Raw genomic sequence first — 22,136 nt, 5'->3', positions numbered from 1 at the left:
AGTGATTACCAAATACGTTGTTATCACGATCATCGTTTTTCTTTGTCATGACGTTAATCAGCGATGAAGATCTTTTTTATGTCTGTCGGTAAAAACTGCATTCGTTTATTGTGACTCTTCCCGGCCACAATCACGACCCGTCGGTGTGCCTAATTAAAAGGTTTTGTTCCGATGCGCTGTGCTCATTTTCCATTGACCTCATTACGCTGCCGTCATCCCAGCTCCCTTTCCCGTACCGTAAACCGGGGTAAGTTGATATGGATTTTGAGGTTTTTCTAGATTTCTTTAAAAGTCACATTCATTTACGGAATTCTTTTTGTGCCAATTTCATGGCACATGCCTTGGGGAGGCAATAAGCAAAAATGAATAAAAAATGTATATATTAAGCCCCTTTTTTAAAACGCCAAAGTTCATATCAACTCACCCCCTGGGGGGTGGTGAGTTGATATGGTTTTGGATTTTTCAAAATTTCTCGGCTAAAGAAGCTCAGAGGTGAGTTGATAAAATGCCAGTGTTTAAAAAAAGGATGTGAGAACACATCCTAAAAGAAACCATCAAAAAAATGGTAGTAGTTTGGCAGCAGACCTCACATTCATGAAAACGCAATCATGTCCAACACAGCGCTATCAAAATGGCTTTATTTTAGCAGCTTCATTTTTTCGCTTTATGATATTTAGTTTTACTTAGAACATTCTGAACTTGGCTAGTCACGTGTCCTCAAGCCAACGGTATCAAAACTGGCAATATATTTTGGAATTACAAGTGTATTTTCTTGTAATTAAAACACATTGTCAGTTGCGGGTCAAGGTTGATATGCCTCTGACAGAGATAATGGATTGAAATGAAATAATACATATACTTCTGAGCTTTTGTTGACTGGTAGTCAACAAAATATTAATGAAGTGAAGTGAAGCGAATCTAATTCGGACTGTATTCTATAAGGTGAAATAAGCGACATAAAACAAAATTCGGCATCAAAAGCCAAAATTAACCCTCGCACTTATAGGCGGGTGAACGGACCACCTCGGCTTTTCGCACATAACTCGCGCAAAAAGCGGCCGATCACGACGAAACTTCCAGTACCTCTCGAGTTTATCAATTTTACACATGTTCTAAAGATTTCATGACCCTGACTCAAATGGTTTTTGACTTGTGACCTGATTCTCGAGACCAGGCTTGGCCGGAATCGCGATTTGGCGTAGTCAGCTCACATTATCAGCGCATTTCCAGTCTTTTTGTGATTGTAACGTCCAAACATGTAAATGATGTTGGTCCCTGGATGATGTTGGATGTTGGTCCCGCAGTATGTCAACTGTCAAGGTCACCTGAAGGTCAGGTCAGGTCATTGACCTTTGGTGACCTCGGTTCACTTTTTGGAGTTTTACATGTTTCTAGGGTAGTTTTTTCGGGCCGATTTCGAATTTAACATGCATTTGATCATTTATGAAGTAGTTTTAGTGCCTTCGTAACATGTTACGACACCGTCAGTGGTAGCTGACACTTGACACTCCCTATGGATAGTCGGCAGGACACCTACTGGTTGACCTGACCTGACCTGACCTGGCCTAAATGTACGAAGACACCTGTGCTCAAAACTAACATGACATTCGTGATCAGCAACAGCCAAAAATAATAAACTCGCTTTACGAACTTCAAATAACCCCCTATTTTCCCGACTTCTGGGTAATTGACCTGGCCTGGAAGGTTAACCAATGACCTAGGACCTTAAAGTTGGTTATCATCGGCTTCCTCGCGTCTCGGGCAACACGCTCATTTTTTTTCCGCGAAGCTCTAGCTCCACCAGGGACCAAACGACGATGGGATTCCAACGGACCCCCCCCCCCCCTATACGTTAAACGCTGGCAAAACACGAATACGGGCGAGGGCTAAACGCCAGTCAATTTCTTATATTGTTTGTTCCATTTCATTTTGTCACTCATTCTCGGTTGGCAACTGCCAAGCAGGAAAACTAATCAGTTTCACGAGATCAGAATTCCCGCGCTGTTAGCAATACAGAAATGACAGTTCTGTCATTTTCGAAACTACGAATAATTATAACAGCTTTTAATCTGTATGTAATATAGGTGCGTTGGGAATGTATTAATTCCGTGGACAATTTAGAGTTCCCGCCTGAATTTCATGGACATTATGGGATTCATGGACATCGTCATGTCCACGAATTTATTTCTGTAGTTTCGCTTCGCTCCGTGGACAATGGTTTGCATGACGTATGGACAGACTTTTCATGGACATGATGTCGTGTCCATAAATTCACACCCATTTTAGCCCGCTCAAAGATGTCATAGCTTTTTTTAACACCACGTGGCGCCCCAATCGACCGAGTATGTTACTCTGCCTCTGATTGGTCAGCTTGTGCAAGGTCGTTTTTGATTGGTTGTTGAAGTCGTGTCCACGCAGTGCTCTTGTTCTGCTAACTTTGTCCATGCAATGTTAGGAATATTTACAAATTTTGTGACGTCATAGCAGACAGCTGGCTTATTGTTCGCGAAACGACATGTGGGAGACGTTGAGACGACGCCGGCCATGCGCCATTTCAATTTCAGTTATTGTGCAAGGCCGAGTTTCTTACTGTTTTTTGACACAGCATTGGTGTATGTTGAAGTCGGCATTTTCGCTGGAGTGAAGATTAGTGAGTTTTGATTTCGTTGGAGAGGAATATGAAAAGAAAGGTAAGTTGTGAACTTGCACATCTGTATGATCTCAATATTGGGGGCAAAGTGATAGGTAACGCAACAGAAATGTCCAGGCCAGCTACCCACCAGGCTGAAACAAATGGGCTGCAAGAAGGAAAATAGTTGAAAATACCCATTCACCTGGTAGTGTCTGTACTGTTGGTAGTGTTGATGGTAGTGTTTTGACGGGATTTTGGCAGAAAATGTTGCTAGAACAATGGATGAATACCATTCGTACCTATGATGCGATTGAAGGGATGGTACCTAAACCAGCAGGCAATGTAGGTCAGAAGTTAGGTAATTTAATTACCTGGACATTTTCAAATGCCTAGGTTTCAACTTTCCTTGATACCCTGTTTTGGGCAACAAGAACATGCCTGGTGTGCGGACAGACATGGAACGGGGGCGGCGAAGGCAGTTGCTCCCCAACTTTGAAAGCGGGGGGGGGGGAGCAATGATCACCAACTTGGGCAAAAAATAAATAATTTGCTGGTAGAAAGTCAATGAAAAATCTAGAAGTTTTCAGAATTTGTCTCAAAATGCAAATTGTCACACCCATGGGAACAGCGATGCAGCTGGGCGCTGGCCCTCCGACTTTGAAAGCACGGGGCAGTGCCCTCCCAACTTCAAGAGAACATTTGGTAGTTGATGTTGAAATTGTCAAAGTTTGGGTGGTGTACCTGTGTTTTCACACATTCCTCTGCTGGTAACGAGTGACCTTGCCTGCCGTCTGCACCTGTACTCAACATTTTTCCGAGTAGACTGTTTATCATTGTCTTGGTGACCACACTTTCAACTAACTTGAAAATCGTTCTTATGTCACTGTGTGCAGAAAACACCTGGATAGAATATCTAACCTCCTTAGACAAAACATTGATTCTTATGTGTCAAAGGCACATGTGAACTGTGTAGGGATTGCATGGCCTGTAATTTGAATTGATATTCATTTGTAATTGAGATGTTCTTGGAATATGTTGTAGCTCATACAATTGTGAGAAGAATACTTTCTCAATCTTTGCCTAATATTACTTAACAGAGACAATTATACCTGGGCAGCTGGAGTTTTGAACACATGGAACTGTGGCGAGCTTGTGGTATTGAGTGTTGAAAAAAAAAAACTTCTGGAAATGTTAGTTCATTATAATATTTTTTTTAGCACATTAGCAGGGGAGCACAAATATGAAAGCAGAACTGAAGTTGTTCAACTAGTTTCCAAGTAAGGTCCCAAAACCATTCTCTGAAGCGACATGGCTCGGCTGACCACCTATTGGCTTGAGGTTATTCTATTTAGCTGGGTTTTGTTCTTAGCATTTTGCTATGGCTATTTTTCATCCTGAATCCAATTATGAAGTTACCTTTTTATTTGCTCAATCACTGGTGAAAATAACTAAGTAATTCTGGGGACTTGCAGCCTGCAAAAAGTAAAGAGTGGGGATATGAAAAAATTGGTGCTTACCTAATATGGATTTTTAGTACCTACCTACTATTCTTGCTACTCATGAACATAGAAGGATGAATCTGAAAGCGGAATTGGAATTGGTCAGTAGTTTTCAAGTAAAGTCCCCCAAACCAAGGCCGTATAAGAGAGGTAGAATCATCCCGCAACATCCAATGGACCGGTCGCTGAGCATTAGCGTGACGTCACTGGTGGAGACCGCGCGGCGGCCGGCTCCAGGCAGTAGGTACGGCGAGTACGTGTGGCATAGTAATTATTATTACTAAACGTAACAACAAATGGTTCTTAATTGCTTTTTACGCTCCTACAGTTCATTTCCTTGTCGGCATGTTGCCGACCCAGGTCCCAGGGTTGACAACTATGGGCTATGGATCGAATGGGTCACCTTGCGACGGGAGCAGGAACAATTGCATTGTGTTCCGCGACGCCAATTGCATTCTCTTTGCACCCAGTGGCGTAGCCAGGGGCAGGGGCACGTGCCCCATCGGATTCAGAGGGCTCCTCGGGCCCGAGGGGCATCGCGACGCCAATTGGCCGCTGAGGGTCCACGTTTGCAATCTTCCGTCTCAGAAGGGTCCATTGTTGGAATTGTCGTTTTCGGTTCTGGTCCTGGATAATTAAATCTGCCCGGAGAACCGGCCAGCTTTTTAAACTATCAACCGCAGCACCGGATGGTTACGTTACAGATGACCCTAAGTTGACCTCTGTAACCTGATGTCCCAATTGACCTTTGTGACCTCCAATAGAGCTCTGTGATGACGCCAAGTTGACCTCTGTGACCTGACGTGCCCCAGATGACATCCGTCACCTCCAATTGAGCTCTCAAATGACCCCAAGTTGACCTCTGTCACCTGACGTGTCCCAGATGACCTCCAATTGAGCTCTGTGATGACCCCAAGTTGACCTCTGTAATCCGACGTGTCCCAGATGACTTACGTGACCTCCAATAGAGCTGTGTGATGACCCCAAGCTAACCTCTGTGACCTGACGTGTCCCAGATTACCTCCGTGACCTCCAATAGAGCTCTTTGATGACCCCAAGTTGACCTCTGTGACCTGACGTGTCCCAGATGCCCCACATGACCTTCAATTGAGCTCGGTGATGACCCCAAGTTGACCTCTGTGACTTGACGTATTCCAGATGACCTCCGTGACCTCCAGTTGAGCTCTTTGATGACCCCAAGCTGACCTCTGTGACCTGACGTGTCCCAGATGCCCCACATGACCTTCAATTGAGCTCTGTGATGACCCCAAGTTGACCTCTGTGACTTGACGTGTCCCAGATGACCCCCATGACCTCCAATAGAGCTCTGTGATGACTCCAAGTTGACCTCTGTGACCTGACGTGTCCCAGATGACCTCCGTGACCTCCAATTGAGCTCTTTGATGACCCCAAGCTGATCTCTGTGACCTGACGTGTCCCGGATGATCCCCAATTGAGCTCTATGATGACCCCAAGTTGACCTCTGTGACCTGACGTGTCTCAGATTACCTCCGTGGTCTCCAATTGAGCTTTGTGATGACCCCAAGTTGACCTCTGTGACCTGACGTGTCCCAGATGACCTCTGTAACCTCCAGTTGTGAACCCCATTTCCAACTCACTTACCTCTCTGTGACCTCAAACTCTCTGAACTCATTTCTCCTAAAGCACCGCTTCTGGATACCCTATAGCCACGCATCTCCTGTGATCGATCCCAAATTTTATGCCAAATCACGTGAGCGTTAGCAACCACAACTCACCCAGTTGATACAAAGCTTCAGAATCAGGGAACATGCTTGACCTGGCTGTCTCATAAGCTCGCAAACCAGAAGGGCGAATGGTCCTTTATGCGTGATAAGAGTTTCGACCTTACTGACGTTTACTACGGGATCAGCTGATCGTGTAGCATTTTAAATTCTTGAGTAAAGCGGGTATTTAAGCCTTGTCGCAGCTACGTTCTGTCGTATCCTCCGACAGGCGACAAGCCCCTCTTTCCTCAACATCCCTCCTTTTTCGCTACGACACATTTTGCGACGGAACACGTTTAGTTTTGTATTTAAATAAAAAATAAATATTTTACTTAAAAAATGACTGAAAAAGTGGGAGCCATGGCCGGCCGCCCCCCCCTGTTCCTATGCCTATGTGACAACACAACTGATAAAATGTGTTACTCTGACACGTTTCAAATGTCATGACTCATGATAGCAGTTTTTCATGACACAGGCTGGAAAGCTTAAAAGGTTTCGGGCGCCGGAGTACAAGTTTGTAAAGGAGAACAAAATCTTTTGGACCCGACTGGGACCAGAAAAAGGCCTCATTCACCGCTGTCTTTCACACAGGGCTCGCAAGAGCACCTCATGGGCTCGTAAATAGCCACACTAATCTGCATAAGAGCCCCACACCGGCTTCTTAGAGCCCTTTGTCGGCCTCTGAGGGCCCCTTGGCGGCCTTTGAGGGCCCCTTGGCGGCCTCTCAGGGCCCCTTGGTGACCCCTGAGGCCTGAGGGCACCTTGGCGGCTTCTGAGGGCTCTTTGCAGGCCTCCGTGGGCCCCTTACCGGCCTCTCAGGGCACTTACCAGCCTCTTAGGGTCCTTACTGGCCTATTAGGGGTCAGCAGCTTCAAGGGTCCCACACCCGCCTGTGGCCTCACACCAGTTTCTATGAAGGCCCCATAACGGCCACTGTGAAGGCTCCACACGGTGCCTCTAAGGGCCCCACACTACCACCTCTGAGAGCCCAACACTAGCACCCCTGAGGGCCCAACTAACAGTGTTTCTGAAGGTTACAAATCGGCGGCTCTGAGGGCTCAACACCGGCGCCTCTGAGGGTTCATCACCTGCGCATCTGACGGCCACCCACCGGTGACTTGAGGGCCCCACACCGACGACTCTGAATTTTCATCAATTTGGCAACATATTCAGATTCAGATTGATATTCGATATTAAAGTGACCATCCCACCTTAACATTAGTTTTGAGTTGAGATAGCCTAGTTTGCGGCCAGGTTCAGAAACCACCATCTATCCTGGTCGCAACCCCCGCAGCTTCGTGGTGTTGAAGAAATTTGTTCCATTCAGTTGCAGAGTGGGACTAGCTTGTCCCTATCTCTTAACCATTAACAGACTCTGATGACGTCATGAGCCCTTTGAACGCGCCCTATGCTTTCAAGCAAAAATAAAAGTCTTATGTCAAAAAAAAAAAACGGGTGAATATTTTTGGGTGAAACTTGGTAGATGTTTATTTTCGCTCTTTCTGATTCACGGTATATCACTTTTATGTCAATTCATTAACTTTTATGAAGGTGGGAGGGTCCCTTTAATGGTCTGCGGACTATTTAGAATTACTTAAAAACAATTTGACTATACAATTTGACCTTCCCAATTCAATGAGCATAAAATCTAAGCGCGGCACGGTCAATTTGCAGAGCGTTCCTTAGGTCAAAGTTAAGTGGGTCATGTACTGCGGACTATTTAGATTCCTTCAAAAATGATTTTGACTTCATTAATTTTAATTTCTAGCATAACTTATGCCAATGTTAAGCGCGGCACGCCCATAGGCGCGGGAGCCGGGGGGCAGTGGGGGCAGTTTGCCCCCCCCCCAACTCTGGGGCCGTGGGGGCGGTGCCCCCACAGCTTTGAGACGGAATACCACACTTTTTTGCAAATGTCTTCTTTTTTTGTTGAAAAAGCCGAGGGGTGAAAAATAAGTGGTGAAAAATAAAAATAATAATAAAAAATAATAATAAATAATAAAAATAAGTTCTCACCTAAAACCGGTGAGAAAACTAGATTTGGGGGTACCCTAGGTTGATCTCTATTATGGTGTGCCCCCCCAGTCGGAAAGAAGTTCCCGCGCCCCTGGGCACGCCTCACCAGCGAAGTTTTCGTTGACTTCAAATACAAGTTCATTAGCACTTTACAGTTTAGGGACTATCTCAAATTTCGTAAAAATGATTTTGGTTATACCATTTTGCTATTAAGTCAATAAAAATAAAATGTTAGCCTGCCTCTGTCTTTCTGCCTCTGTCTGCCCTTCTCTGCCCTGCCCTGCCCTTCCCTTCCACTCCTGTCAGCTCCTGTCAGCTCTGCTCGCTAAGTCAGCTCTGCTTTGTCTGCTCTGCTCTGCTCTGCTCTGTCTGTCCTGCCCTTTATCATTCTTATTTATTCATGCCCTGCCTTTTTCCTTTGCATACCGTTCGCCGCCCGCTCTGTGGACGGCGCCCGGCTGCTGGGGCTCACCGAATGGGCTATGGAAGACGAACCCGGCGTCGTCGAGAGATTCGCCTTGTTAGCTGTGAAGGTGGATGTAACTCTATTTTTTATTGTTAACCTGATTTATTTAGATTTATTTATTTATATAAATCGTATTGCCATCATTAACGTGACTCATGGCTCGTGATTGTGGTTGCCTCAGTTGTAAGTCTTAAGTGTATCGCATTTTGACAGGTCTCGACGTGGCTCAACTTTGGAGCCAGCGTGTTGGGTCCCGGCTTCCCGCCATTCACCGGCGGACCGTTCCGCTTCGTGGACCGCATCGGCCCCGCACAGCTGGTCAAGGGCATTAAGCGCTTTGTCGCTGTCTACAGCGTCGGATTCGAGCTGGTCGGGCACAAGTCGCGCTCTCCACGTGACCGAGCCCGCCCTTAGGCGACCGATGCCCGCCAACCGGCCGCCGCGCGGACGGAGGTGACGCTGCCGGCCATCGAGCGGCTCATCGAGGCGGGCAACGCTCGGATCATCGAGACACTGGAAAAGAGACTCGCCCAGTAGGAGCGGAGAATAGAGATCCTCGAGGCAGAATGTCAGGAGACAGATGTCATGATGATCCGCCGGGAAATGACATCCCAGAAAGAGGAGACCAGGGAGCTTAAGGAAAAGGTCGACGGAATCAACAGAAACCGGCGCATGTCCTCACTTATCATCACGTGTGAGGAATTCGGTGACAGGAAGCCCGGGGAGGACATTGAGCTCATGACGGTGCAAGCGCTCAACAAGCGTTTCCCTGACTTGAAATTAACGACAGGTGACATCCAGGTCGCCCATCGTCTTCAGGGGAATGGTAAAGTGATCGCCAAGTTTGTCAAACGGACAGTGAGGGACGAACTGTTTGAGCAACGGTTCGAGCTGGCCGGACGGAGGGGCGGTGCTCGACCGGGCAGGTGGAGTGCGTCAGGTGGCTGGGAGATGGAAGCACTTTACCTCAGCGAGTCTCTGACACCCGAGTCCCAGCGCATGTACAATCTGCTACTCACTGCGCGTAAACAAGAATGAGGATCCAAGGTGGCATCAGTTTTTACCAGGAGAGGCTACGTTTACTGCAGGAAGGTGAAAGGCGGCGAGAACATCCGGATACAGGACTGGTGTCACCTTCAGCGCATCGTGCACACTGCATAGCAGTCCGGGTGGGTCGCCGGTGGCGGCGGAGGCGGCTGGCGCGCCGGGCGGCGGGCGGCCGAGCGGCCCGCCCGCCCGGGATCGGGCGGTGCCGCGCGGTTCCCGGCCTGCCCGTGAGGAGCGGAGCGCCGCCCGGCCGGGACCGGCGCCGCCGCTCTCCCCGGGCGGAGCTGCGGGGGAGCCGAGCCGGCGCACGGTAGCTGCTGGTGCACCTGCACCGGGTACAGGGCCGGAGGCGAGCAGCAGTGATCCGGTAGGTGCGACACGTGACCGATGTACGGCCGAGCGGACGGGTCGGGCGGGGGCGGGGCCGAGCTCGGTCGGGGGCTCCGGCTCCGGCTCCGGCTCCGGCTCTGGCTCTGGCCCTGGGCCGGCTCTGGACACTGTCCGGGACGACTGTCAGAGCTGTCCCCCGCTGAGCCGAGTAGAGTCTGGCTGTGATCCCCTCGCCACGGGGTGAATTTGAATGTATCGGGAAGTATTCACTCTAGAGAGGGGGCGAGTACACTCATGTCCGTTCGCTGTGTGATAAATGACGGCACTTCAGGTGCGTTCCTTGTCTGGCGGGGAGGTGTGCGGGATAACCGTGAGGTTTTGGGGCAGGGTTGATTAGTGTCACTTATAAGTGGGATAAGGGTGGCAAAATCGGCTGAGTGGGGAAGAAAGACTATGATCAGGGATTTGCCCTTACATGATAAATAAGTGAGAAAGTGCATTTAAAGTTATTACACGAATGAAAGTTTTGAACACCGTGCAATGTGCATTGTTAGTAGAAGTTTTCTCTTTCTTTTTCTCTTTCTGTTGCCGGCTACTCGTGCGGTCGGCTTGAACTGATTAAAGGTATGCACTTTCATTACAGCTATTCAAGCCAGCATAAAGTGTCCCGGAGAATCGAGATGGTAACGAGAATCGAGTTGGTAACGTTGATCGCCTTAGGAAATGACCAGTGGCTCATGCAGGTACCGGTAAATGTCTATTATCATTTGATTGTTCACCTGGAGAACGGTGACGTGTCACCCCGCAGACACTTGATGATGTGGGAAGCTTGAGAGAGCAGCGGTCTCGCCGCTTGCCGCCCGTGGCCCGCCCTTTGTGTGGCCCACATGTGATATTACCGAAAGGGTATGCATGGGAAGCAGCTCCGCGTGTGTGCCAGTGCTATGCGTATTCAGAGAAAAATATATTCTGGTGGTCAAGCTAGAGTTTTTGAAGAGGTTCTTAAGGGATCAATATGTTCCAATACTCGTTCTAATACTCCGAACACCCGTATGTGGTCCAAGAGTTGAGTTAGAGTGGGGGGGGGGGGTGTTCACAGTTAAGCAGCCCCTCCAGCAGTGGTGCGTCCCGAGCGGGGGCGGTACAGACGCAGCTCGCCGCCCAGAAAACCGAGACCACCACACCGGCCGGGCCGCCGAACGACAGACACGACACCGACTCCTCGTGGCCATGCAGCGTGCTGCCGGCGAGAGGTCACGGGCAGGTCACTCATAATGTACACGCAGACAAGACGGAGCAGACAGCAGAGCGGAGCAGAGCTAACGGAGAGCGGAGCAGAGCTAACAGAGCAGAGTAGTGTAGAGCAGAGCTGACAGAGCAGAGCAGGGCAGAGCAGAGCTGACTTAGAGATGACTTATGGAGCAGAGAGCAGAGCGAGCGAGCAGAGCGCAGCAGAGCAGAGCTGACTTAGAGAGATGACTAACAGAGCAGAGGCTGACAGAAGACAAGACACGCAGACAAGACAGCAGACAGAGCAGACAGAGCAGAGCGGAGCAGAGCCAACAGAGCAGAGCAGTGAAAAGCAGAGCTGACAGAGCAGAGCAGAGCACGGTATGGCAGGGCAGAGCAGAGCAGAGCAAGAGCAGACTTAGATGACTTACAGAGCTGACAGGAGCTGACAGTCGACAGAGCTGACAGACAGAGCAGAGCAGACTTAGATAGATGACTTACAGAGCTGACAGGAGCTGACGTCGCCTTGGCACCGGCATCGAAGTTCCAGATCGCGTTGTGAACACAGTGTTAGTCCGAATGACTGGAAACTTTCAGTACCTATATGTACGAGTACAGGTATGGAAACCTGCAAAACTTTTATCTCAGATTTCTCCTTTTCGTGACCGCGGGTCAGGTCTTTTTGACCCGCTCCCATGATAAGCCAATGGTATTTTTTTTTGCACATAACAATCAGTGTAATACACGAATGAAAACGGCACCAATATGCTTTTCTCGTCACTCCGGATAGAATGATATGCAACATGACCTACTTGACCTGACCTGACCACTGACTTGAAGTCAAACTGATATTAATCCTTGAAGGTCAAGTATTTTTCGTAAGTTATTTGTTAGCTCCACCGATAACCTCATACCACAAATGTCTTTACATAATCAGCAACTTTTAATAGTGTTCGTTTGTTCGATTTGATGAGTAAAACATCGAAAGCTTTTTGCAAAATAGAATGTAGTTGGGTATGGGTTAGGCAAACAACACGAAGCAGATAGCCTCGGTTTCCTTTCTCTCTCGATCCGAGCATCGGTTCTTAGCAGATTATCCCGTCAGTAAAATATCAACCTTTCTAAGCCCGGTATAAGCCCGATCCGCCGAAACGCTTTGTAAGCATTCTGACCTTAGTCATCTTGTCCGATGACCTAGGTAGTTATTCACCACGGAGGGGCGTGTAAAATAGAAAGGCGTTGATGTCCACAAAATATCAAGAAACTTTAAAACCTGTAGGTAGTAGTTGGATAAACGTGGACAAATTAGGCTCCGCCCACTTGTCCACAAAATGTTCCTTTGTACCCGACCTCTGTCCATGGAATGATAAAAAATTCTTCTTTGTTATTTGAAGAGATTTGTGCACTCCTTTGGCATCAAAGTGTGGCCCATACTTCATTTAATGTACCATAGTAATATCTAGGGTCTCCTGAAAGGGTTAGGGAAATATGCATGTAATTCTAAATGTCCATAAATAACAAAAAATGCTTATGTCCACAAATGTAAAAATACCAGTATGGGTGTTCTATAGTGTTCCTTTGTAGCTTGTAGGGAGTCATCTTGAACTTGACAGGGAGTTGTGCTGTGCCTTTTGCACGTTAGGTATGTCCAAAAAAAAACTTTGGGTGTTACTGATGTTAGTTGTCGGACATTCGTCCACGTCTTGAGTTGAGATTTAGTTTCACAACGTTTCGGCCAGTTCTCTCCGGCCGTCGTTACTCGTCAGGTGTTCTTTGACCCTCAAAGGACCTGGATGTTGGTGGCGTTGCGCCGTACGCGTCAAACGTTCGAAAGCTCCTGTAGTCAGCGGAATCGAGCTCGGTTTCCCCGGTGATGGTCCACGGTTGTAACCACTCCACTATCGAGGCAGATTTGACTACGGCCGGAGAAGTTACTGGCTGAAACGTTGTGAAACTAACATCTTAACTCAAGACGGGACGAAAGTCCGACAACTAACATCAGTGATACTAACAGGCCTCGTCTCAAGCATTCAGAAAAAAACTAAAGCTTTTGGGTTGATGGAATGATGTGGGGAAAGAAAAGGAGAGGAGTTGGTCTAATTGACTTTGTCTTACCTGCAGACCCATATTTCATGCTAATTTGCGTGCCTACCAGCCTGGTATCAGCCTTTATCATGCATATCAACTCACCACCTGATGGCATATCAACTCACCACCTGTCACTTTTCTTAAAATTATAAAAAAAGCGTTGTTATAGGTGAAACCCAAAACTACCTGGGATCAACAGTAAATTGATGGTAGTTTCTTTTCCAGTGCATGTTGTTTCATGAATATCCACTGTCTTTGCTGTAGGGTGGGGACTTTTCCTTAGTTTCAAAAATCAGAAGAAAAAAAGGACTTTGAAAAAAGTAATGTGTTAAGAAGGCACTGCACCACATGCTGCCTTTCTCAGCTATATGCATCACTTATTGGTTGCTTTACTTCACAGAAAATAAAACTGAAAATTGGTTTACAAATGGATGAGCAGCACACATTTTAACATTTTTCGAGCAATTTATATCAACTCACCACCCCATATCAACTCACCCCGGTTTACGGTACTTCCGGCACGGCTCGTCCAGGCGCGGCCGTTCTCTCTACGCTGCAGGCGGCCGAGCTGACCTGCGTGACCCAGCCTGCCAGCCTGCCAGCCGGCCGGCCGGGCGGCCGGCCGAGTTCCCATGTGGCCCGTATTAGCGTCAGCCCTAATCGTGTTTGGTTTGCGTGCTAATCGGCCCGGCCGCGGCCGGCAGTGCGTGCGGGCCCACCCGAGAGGCACGGCGGTGCAGCCTATCCGGCTCCCAGCAGCGGCCCGGCACAGCAAACTAACACCAATTAAAGCATTGTCAGTCGACGGCCGCGGCGGGCGCCGGCAAAAAGGGAGCTCTCATGAAACGGGGCCTGGCCGCCCACCGCGGAGACCAGATGAGTTCCGGAGAGAGAGAGAGAGAGAGAGAGAGAGAGAGAGGAGAGAGAGAGAGAGAGAGAGAGAGAGAGAGAGAGAAAGAGAGAGAGAGATAGAGAGAGAGAGGAGAGAGAGAAGAGAGAGAGAGAGAGAGAGAGAGGAGAGGGGAGAGAGGCGAGAGCACTTCAGCAGTCGGGAGGCGGGGCGGAGGAGGAACAGGAGTTTGAGTGACGTGCCGTGAAGCTCCCACTCCCCCTCCCAAGGCAGCTGTGTCTCAGAGAGGCTCTTTGTTCTCTGTCTGTGTTGCAGCTCGGTCTCTGGTGTCTCTGTTTCCAGGCCCGGCCACCACCGCCACCGCTGCCAACGTCACCGCTTCTGCAGTTGTTCCTGTCACGGCGTGCACCGAGGTCCGGCATTTCCAGCCTCCAGGATCAATTTGATTGTGAATGCCACTGTTTCCTAGTGATAAGACCCTGAGCCTCCCCCGGATCATTTTGCAGTAAACTGCGATAAATGTGTCAAACTTTAGGGTACGGAACCCACACTGCATCATCCCCTATTCAATATTCACGTACCCAACGGCACGGGCCGGTTCGACCGTATCAAATTTGGGCATCGACCGGCCACCGGCATTCGCCAGCTGGATTGTTGGTGGAGTGCCACTCCTGCAGGGCTCAGACATTGAACATCCCTCCAACATCCGACAGACATTCCTCAACGGGTGGCCGGGCCGTCCGATTCCGCATACATTACCGGGGTGTATGTGTCAACGTACACCCGCAAGCCTGCCACAATCGAGACTTTGTCGGGAAGTGCCGTTAATATAGGTACGCACGGTTCCATAAGTTTGATAAATCCTAAACTAAGAAGCAGATAATGTTCAAGCATGTTAAACGCCAAGGCATACAACAGATGGAATGCCATCCCTCTTCAAGCAAATGCAGCGTTAAAAATGATTAAGCCCACAAAGCGCTTGGAATACCAGGAAGCAATGTTTCGTCACTTCCCATAAGCGAGCTGACATGTTCTCTCCTGGCCACCGTCCAGCTGAATCGACCACAAATCACATGAACGGCGTGCACTTATCTGGAGAATGGCCAGTCACTCGGCGAGTGAGGTTTGCAGCGGGTTCGGATAAACCGCTAACAGCGACTGCACCGCGCTTCTATCCAGTTTGCACACTCCCCCAATCAGCCATCTTTTTGCAACAGTTACGGCTTATGAGTAAACACTGAGAAATAGTAGCCTCGATGGCAACCACAAACCATTACGTCATCTTACTGTAAATTATCTTGTTGTTCCCCTCACCGACATCCCTGTTTGTGGCTGTCCACCTGGGCAGTTCGAAGTCTACCTGCCTCCAGTGTCGTCTTCCCAGTCACATGGATTCATGATCCAACCATGGACAACCTTTAATTCAGCTATTGAAGGCTGATTTCTCGGTAGCTTACTCCACATCTCGTGTCTCCCGACTCATGTTTTGCTCCCCCTTTTCATTCTTTATTTAATACGACCGGCTCCTCTCTTTAATCTCCTGTCTCTCGTCCCCGTCTTCCGTCTTCGTCCCCCTCTCTCCCTCTCTCTCTCTCTCTCTCTCTCTCTCTCTCTCTCTCTCTCTCTCTCTCTCTCCCTCTCTCGTCTTCATCCCCGCCTCTCCGCCTCATCTCCCTATCCTTGTCTGTCTGCACCGCCGCCGCCGCCCCGCCGCGCCGCGGCGAGCCCAGTCCCTCCGGCCCGCCGCGCCGGTCGAGCCCAGCCTACCGCACGTGATGGAGACGGATGGCGAGCCGCGCAGCCCACCCCGATTGATCGGTCCGAGCTGCCTCGAGCCGCCCGAGCCGCCCCAGCGTCAGCTCCGATCGGTCGCCGCCGCCATTTTGTCGAGCGACGACGACGGCGGCGCAGCGGCGGTTTTTGCGGCGCGGCCGTCACATCGTCACGGCGCACCGTAACGTCACACTGTGCCGACACCGTGACGGAGGCGAATGTTGCGCGCACGGGTGACGGTGCCGATGCGAGCGCTTTGATCGGCACCGGGCCGGCTGCTTCATTAAGCGGCGGCTAGCGTCCGTGTAACTGGGGGGCGGGGCGGGGGCGGAGGTGGGGTGGGGGGTCGCGCACCTGCCCGCAGCTAGCCGACCGTGAAACCGCGCACCTATTATCAATTAGTCGGCGTGGTGAGGTGCTATCGTTCAGCACTCCGGGTGGGGGCGGAGAGCGGAGGGGACAGGGAGTCTCGCGCCCCGTGTACGGCCGGAGAGTCAATAGGTGGAGTCATCCCGTGCTCGGCGTCGTTGACTCGATGGACTGCGCGTTCGTGACTGCCTGATACCCCTCTAACTCACCGGATGTGTCACGCCGTGTCTGCGGCCGCTCGGCCGTCGATAAAGATTGATGAATCGATCCATGAAATGTGAACACCGCAAATCAATTAAATCCGCGTGCAGCCGGCAGCCACTTTCCGCGAACGGGCCGACCGGCTCCCGTATCGTGAACGTGAGAAAGGAGCCGTGGCCGACGGGACCGGCATTAAAAATGGCCCGTAATTCGCGTGGTGGCTACCGGTGTGGCTGCCGCTGATTAACATAGTTCGACTCATAGCTGCGCGCGGCGCGTTTTCGGCCGGGCCGGTCGCCTTCCGCACAAAAATTGCCACCGCTCGGTGCGCGGCAGTTCAAAGAGAGTGCCGACGGCCGGCGGCTTTGATGGGGAAGGAATGTGGTCGGCCGACTGCCGGTTAGGCTGCAGAGGTGAGCCCGGTGGTCCCGGTGCACTGGAGCACACTGAAGGCAGTCTGACCTCCGCGCGGGAGGCAGGGCAGTCTGACCTGGTCTGACTGTCTGGCGACTCGCAGACTGTAATCAGACTAGAACCCGTCAAAACGGTATTTTGGGTTGCTGCGCCATTGAAGGATGGCAACACAATCGTATCACTACCGGCACGGCCTGTGATTCGACCCTAAACGAACATCTGAGAGCGCCCTGGGCTCTCTTCTGATCGCCACATGTTCAGTCCAGTCGCAGACGCTGCAGTGACAGAAACGTGCGCCATGCTATAGATAGCGAACCGCTAACTGCTAAGGCCAGGCCGTGCTGGTTCACTGCCAATTTAAATTGATTGACAGAAGCGGCATCGTCGCTAGGAGTCGCCAGTCGGATGTGTGAAAACAAAAAAACCGTTCTTTGGCCAAACTCATTACGAGTATAACCAGATTAATGCGTTGGTTTGTTGTGAGAAGATGCTACGGAACATCGGTCTGACCTGCTAGAATAAGCATATGCTGGATTAAAAAGTATGTAAGCAGTGATTAATGCGCTAATCAGAATGCGTATGCAGGTATAAGGTAGGCATAGATACCGTTCGGCTTTCATATTGGTACAAAAAGGCAAATACAGTGAAGGCAGTATTGTATAGGCAGTGAAGCATAGGTGAACAGAGGTAGAGCTATGAATATTTTAGACATGAAATCTCTTTCGCCCTGAAAGCAAGAGAACCTGACAGCTTCAGATCCTTTTCAGCTTCGCATCCCCACCTATAGACCTCTCCCTTCCCTCACGTCCCGCGACCTCTGCGCCCTCTCGGCTCTGTTGTCGGCGCGCTCCGTCGCCGACTTCCGCCGCCGCGATTGGCTCGGTTACCGTCGGCTCCGTCGCTCGTCGTTAGCGACGGCAGGCTTTGTCGGCGCACCGCCCGCGGCGTAATTGCCGTGTCTGGCGTGCGCCGCGCCGGATCCGCCGCGCGGCGGGGCGGCGCGCGGCAAAACAGGCGCCCCGGCGGCGCGCGGCGCGGGGAGTCGGTGGATGGTGCCGACAGCGCAGAGCGGGACCATCTCAGCAGCCGGTGAGCTCTGAGCTCACTCGCTAGTCTGGACTAAAATCCTCCGCCGCATCAAAGTTCCGCTCAATGAAGGACCCCTGCCATGGACTTTGCTCGATGCAAAGGTTATCACTCATCAGACACGGTCTTTCAACGCGAGCTAACTATCCCCATTGTCCCTATTGAATAGGGAAGTGCTTTTCCATGGCAGCATCTTAATTCGGTCATTTTTTTTAAACAAACATTGCCAGGATTCTTGACTCAAAGAAATACACCCAGACAACTGCATTAGAAAGGGACATCTGATCCTGCAAGACACTAGGACGAGGTCAAGTGATGTGAACATACGAGTAAGCATTGTAATCAGTGATTGCATGATTCCTCCTGCTAGTGTTAACAGAAACGTAATTGGTTGGTGCTCTAATGAGCCAAAATAGCCCCGAAGTCAATGACGCCATCTCAGTTAGAAAATCCCAGAATATGTTTCCAGCCTCATTATGACCCAAACAGCCCATGAGCAGGATACGGTTACAAGGTAGGTAGTGGTTGCTGTTGTTCAACATTTTCATGGTCAGCATAAACAAGGCCTCATTGGTTCACTGCACAATAAAATCACTTCCGCATAAGTGCTCGCAACTTGAGATCATTAGGAACCATGGGAATAACGTGAATACCCGTGACGAAAAAGGAAATCAATGTTGATTACAGCTCAGATAATAGCATCAGCTAGGTAGATACCAATAAAAAGTCCGTGATAGATGTCACCCACGTAATGAGACCATGAAGAACGTTAAATAGATTTTTCTTTCAAAGCAAAAGGGAACATCTTCATTATTTCGAATCCTTTCCCAACAGATAGGGACATAACTTTTTATTGATAAAGTTACCAGCTCACCTACCTTTTAATTTTTGATCAGACTTACTTATTCTATGTAGATTGTAGATTCTATGTAGATTATGTAGGTAACAGGTATTTTGCTCAAAAACAATCCCTTTGCCTGTTTTATTCCCGGCCGTTTAAATTGCCTTCCCCGCTACACCCCACACCGTTCCGTCCCGTCCCCCCCTATACTGTCCCGTCCCGTCCCGTTTCGCCCCATACCGTCTCGTCCCGTCCCGTTTCGCCCCATACTGTCCCGTCCCGTCCCTGTCCCGTTCCCCCGTCCCGTCCCGTCCCGTCCCGTCCAGTTTCGCCCCATACCGCCCCATACCGTCTCGTCCCGTCCTGGCACCTTGCCGATGATTCACAGAGGTAAATGTCATACGTCGCCGCCACTGTTCCATATCAATCCATCCTGGTCAACCGTTTGGCTTCCCCATTTTCGCCGATTAATATTGTTAGTAATGACAAAATATTCCGAACACGAAGAGAGAATCGGAACAAAAGATACCACATATAATTAGGTAAAAATGATTTTCTTACATTGGATTCTAGTGCAGGCTTATATCTCATTTACGAAATATGGAACACTCCAGTTCAGATTAAAACGCCCCTACCTCACCGATCGCGATTTACTCGTGAAGATTTAATCATCAAGATTTAATCGTGTCCGTTTATAACAGCACAGTATCTCGCTAAAAATTACCCACGGCAAGCGAGATCGGGCGTTAGCGTTTTTACACGTGTGTGCACTTGCAGCTAAATGCAAAAGTTTGCACAATCAGATAAAATGCCTGCGCATGACATATAGTCAAAACAGGAATGCATTGCACAAATATGTCTGAAAAATTTCCGGCTCGGCCTAACGGTCGTTTCAGACCGTGCGATTGTTCTGTCGTCGCCTGCCTACCATATCTGGCGGTGACGCTCAGAAGCCGACAGTGTCAGGCCTCGTTCAACGGCCTCATAAAAACTCGTGCTTAGCTGGGACTATAGGATCGGGAGCTGTCTGAGGTGCCTGAAGCTTGGTGTGTCAGGGAACGAGCGGTTCCTAGACAGGTCTGTCGACACAGCAGCTGTCGGCTGCCCTGTCGGAGACGGAGTGGCTGAGATAGTCGGACCTGTCGACATAGACTGCGAGTCGGGGGAGGGAACGGGTTGAGCTGAGCAGAACCGCGGAATGCATGGGAGGTGGCGCCGGTAGCCGTCTACGTCGGCGTCCAATCAGCCTCACACTTCGACACGGAATAGCCAGCAGTTAGAAACAGACATAGTTCCTGAGAAATGAGAATTGGACATATATCTTTTCTGCGTGAAGCCGAGGACATCCTGCATAGAACTGCGGGACATTTTAGATCAGCTAACATCCTTCATTCGCCGCCCAGCGACCAGATAGACAACTGCAGCCAGCTGGCAGCTTTGAGCCTTCCGTATTTAGTGAGAAGTCTTCTGCAGCCAGTACCTAACATTCTGCATCCAGCCGCAACCATTCGCTAGTCAGCCTTTACAACCGTCAGCCATCAGCTGCCAGTGCTCAGCCGTCAGCAATCGACCGTCCGTACTTCGTCTTCAGCCATCAACACCCAGCCGTCAGCCGTCAGCCGTCAGCCGTCATCCAGCAGCCATCAGCCGTCAGTACACAACCGTCAGCCGTCAGCCGTCCGTACGGCCATCAGCCGTCAGTCACGAGCTGTGCCCGGTGTCCGGGTGAGCCGCGGCGCCGACATGGCGACCAGGTGGCTCCGGGCGTCCGGGCCTCACGAGCCGTGTCGACCAGCGTGTTCAACAACACTGCCACCAGCGCCGCACCACGCCGCACCGCGCCGCGAACGCCGCACTTTTCCGGCGGCCATGGACGGACGTCGCCGCCGCCGAGAACGACGGGTTTCTTTCGCACGACACGGCGTTTTTCTATTTGTCCGCTCGACTGGCGACACGTTGCAACATCGTGCATTGTTTGGCAGCGCCGCAGTGCCTGATGAGCGCGCTGACAGGCAAAGCGAGCTGACCGCACTATTTTCCCGCTGTCTGCCGCGAACCAGGACGTCCTCTTCCCGGTTACCTGGCTGAGCTCGGTTCGCCGAACTCGCTAAAGCCGCCATCACGAACCCGCACAACATGCGGTTTTCGTGGCTTTACCCGGTATCTGACACAATAAAAAAACCGTGTTTCTAGCTGTTGGTGTAATGGCCTGCCCGGTTTTATCACCTGCACTGCATGCCAAGGCCGTCGCGGCCCCCAACAGGCCTGTCGAACCACTGATCCCCGTTTGATGGATGTTTTCTAACCGTCGCCTCACCATGTCGCGACCTTCCCGGCCGCCCCTCGGATGTCGCCTTGCAGCGGGGAGGCAGGGAAGGGGAGCGGACGGCGACGGAGCTGACGGCGCGCGGGACATCAGATACAGGCGCCGCCAGGTGACGACGTGACAGATGCGCCGCCGATCGGAATGTGGCGCGGCGAGGTCGGGGGAGGGGGGGGGGCCTGTCAGGGCGACAGACCACGTGTCGCCGGGACCCGGGCCAGAAGACCCACCAGACAGACATCACTGTTGTTTACCAAGAAGTGCTATATCGAGACTCGCCGCGCAGAATCCACCGTTCATTAAAAAAATCACGACTTCTGGGCTATGACGGGAACCGGCAACTGTTTTGAATCGGTAAAGAAAATATGAAATATCGATATGAATTATATTTCAATGCATGACATCACCTAAGGAACAAAGCCGCTCACCTTGCAGAAAATGTTGCCTTCCGAAGCGCCTACTCAGCTGTTCATCGGACCTCGACCAGTCCCACTCACACAAATGTGTCATCATCTTCGCCTGCTGTTTGAGGCCGTGCCTCAACCACAGCCTGGATTAGCCACCGATCCATCCGAGGACGGACACGCCACAACAGCCGCCGTGGCGCCGAGCGGAGGATTCTACTGACACGGTACAGTGGGGAGGGATCCACCGACACGGTACAGTGGGGAGGGATCCACCGACATGGTGCAGAGAGGGGAGGGGTGTGTTGGTGGTGGTGGTGACGGTTACGGAATTGTCGATGTGCCCTGAACCTTGCACTTATCACACTAAAACATTTATCTAGTAAGCAAACGTTTTGTTTTGTCTAAAAGGCGGAGCCATAAACAGAAGCACCTCATCAGGAAAAAATCACACGAAACTACGTCTTCTGACTTCCCATGTAGCGCAGTTTGGACTACCAAAATTTTAGCATAAAATATGTACATATACCTGCCCCCACTTTTCATGACGTTTCGACGTCCGCAGTGACGGTGAACCGACTCGGCGGACTCGGTTTGGAGGGGAGGGGAGTGAGGGACATATCCGGCAGGTCTGGAGATAGCTCTGATAGGGGCTGACACCTCTGCCATGTCGGACGGCCCGCCCGCCAGCGCCTCGAGAAGGGGCGTCACCTGGCCGCCTGTCAGAGGTGTCAAAAGTGTCACTCAGTCGCTGAGTGTGTCATTCAGTCTGTGAGTGTGTCACTCAGTGTGTGAGAGTGTTCTGAGCCTGCTGTGTGTCAA

General features: G+C 50.5%; 1 protein-coding gene across 5 annotated transcripts; it reads left to right on the top strand.

Annotated features, from left to right (window-relative positions):
- The first annotated feature begins 2,295 nt into the window (after positions 1 to 2,295).
- LOC122368802 (fatty acid oxidation complex subunit alpha-like) lies at positions 2,296 to 9,126 on the top strand. Of its 5 annotated transcripts, none has more exons than XR_006254301.1 (2): positions 2,296 to 2,690; positions 8,572 to 9,126. XR_006254301.1 is itself a non-coding variant. In XM_043343050.1 (2 exons), exons 1-2 carry the CDS (start codon positions 8,375 to 8,377, stop codon positions 8,770 to 8,772), a joined length of 252 nt encoding a protein of 83 aa, XP_043198985.1. In that variant the 5' UTR covers positions 7,988 to 8,374; the 3' UTR covers positions 8,773 to 9,126. The 5 variants fall into 5 exon arrangements, 1 of the variants encoding a protein (XP_043198985.1); XR_006254304.1 differs by lacking the exon at positions 2,296 to 2,690 and adding an exon at positions 2,703 to 2,842; XR_006254302.1 differs by lacking the exon at positions 2,296 to 2,690 and adding an exon at positions 3,021 to 3,619.
- The last annotated feature ends 13,010 nt before the right edge of the window (positions 9,127 to 22,136 follow it).

This window comes from Amphibalanus amphitrite, unplaced genomic scaffold (genome assembly GCF_019059575.1).
Source record: "Amphibalanus amphitrite isolate SeventyFive unplaced genomic scaffold, NRLGWU_Aamphi_draft 000976F_arrow, whole genome shotgun sequence".
Classification (NCBI taxonomy): domain Eukaryota; kingdom Metazoa; phylum Arthropoda; class Thecostraca; order Balanomorpha; family Balanidae; genus Amphibalanus; species Amphibalanus amphitrite.
The sequence above is the reverse complement of the archived record's forward strand: the minus strand, read 5'-3'. Positions and strand labels throughout refer to the sequence as shown.

Coding starts and splice junctions, on each gene's coding strand:
- LOC122368802 (XM_043343050.1), top strand. CDS start 8,375: ATGGAAGACGAACCCGGCGTCGTCGAGAGATTCGCCTTGTTAGCTGTG. Junction 8,426..8,571: donor TCGCCTTGTTAGCTGTGAAG/GTGGATGTAACT, acceptor GCATTTTGACAG/GTCTCGACGTGGCTCAACTT.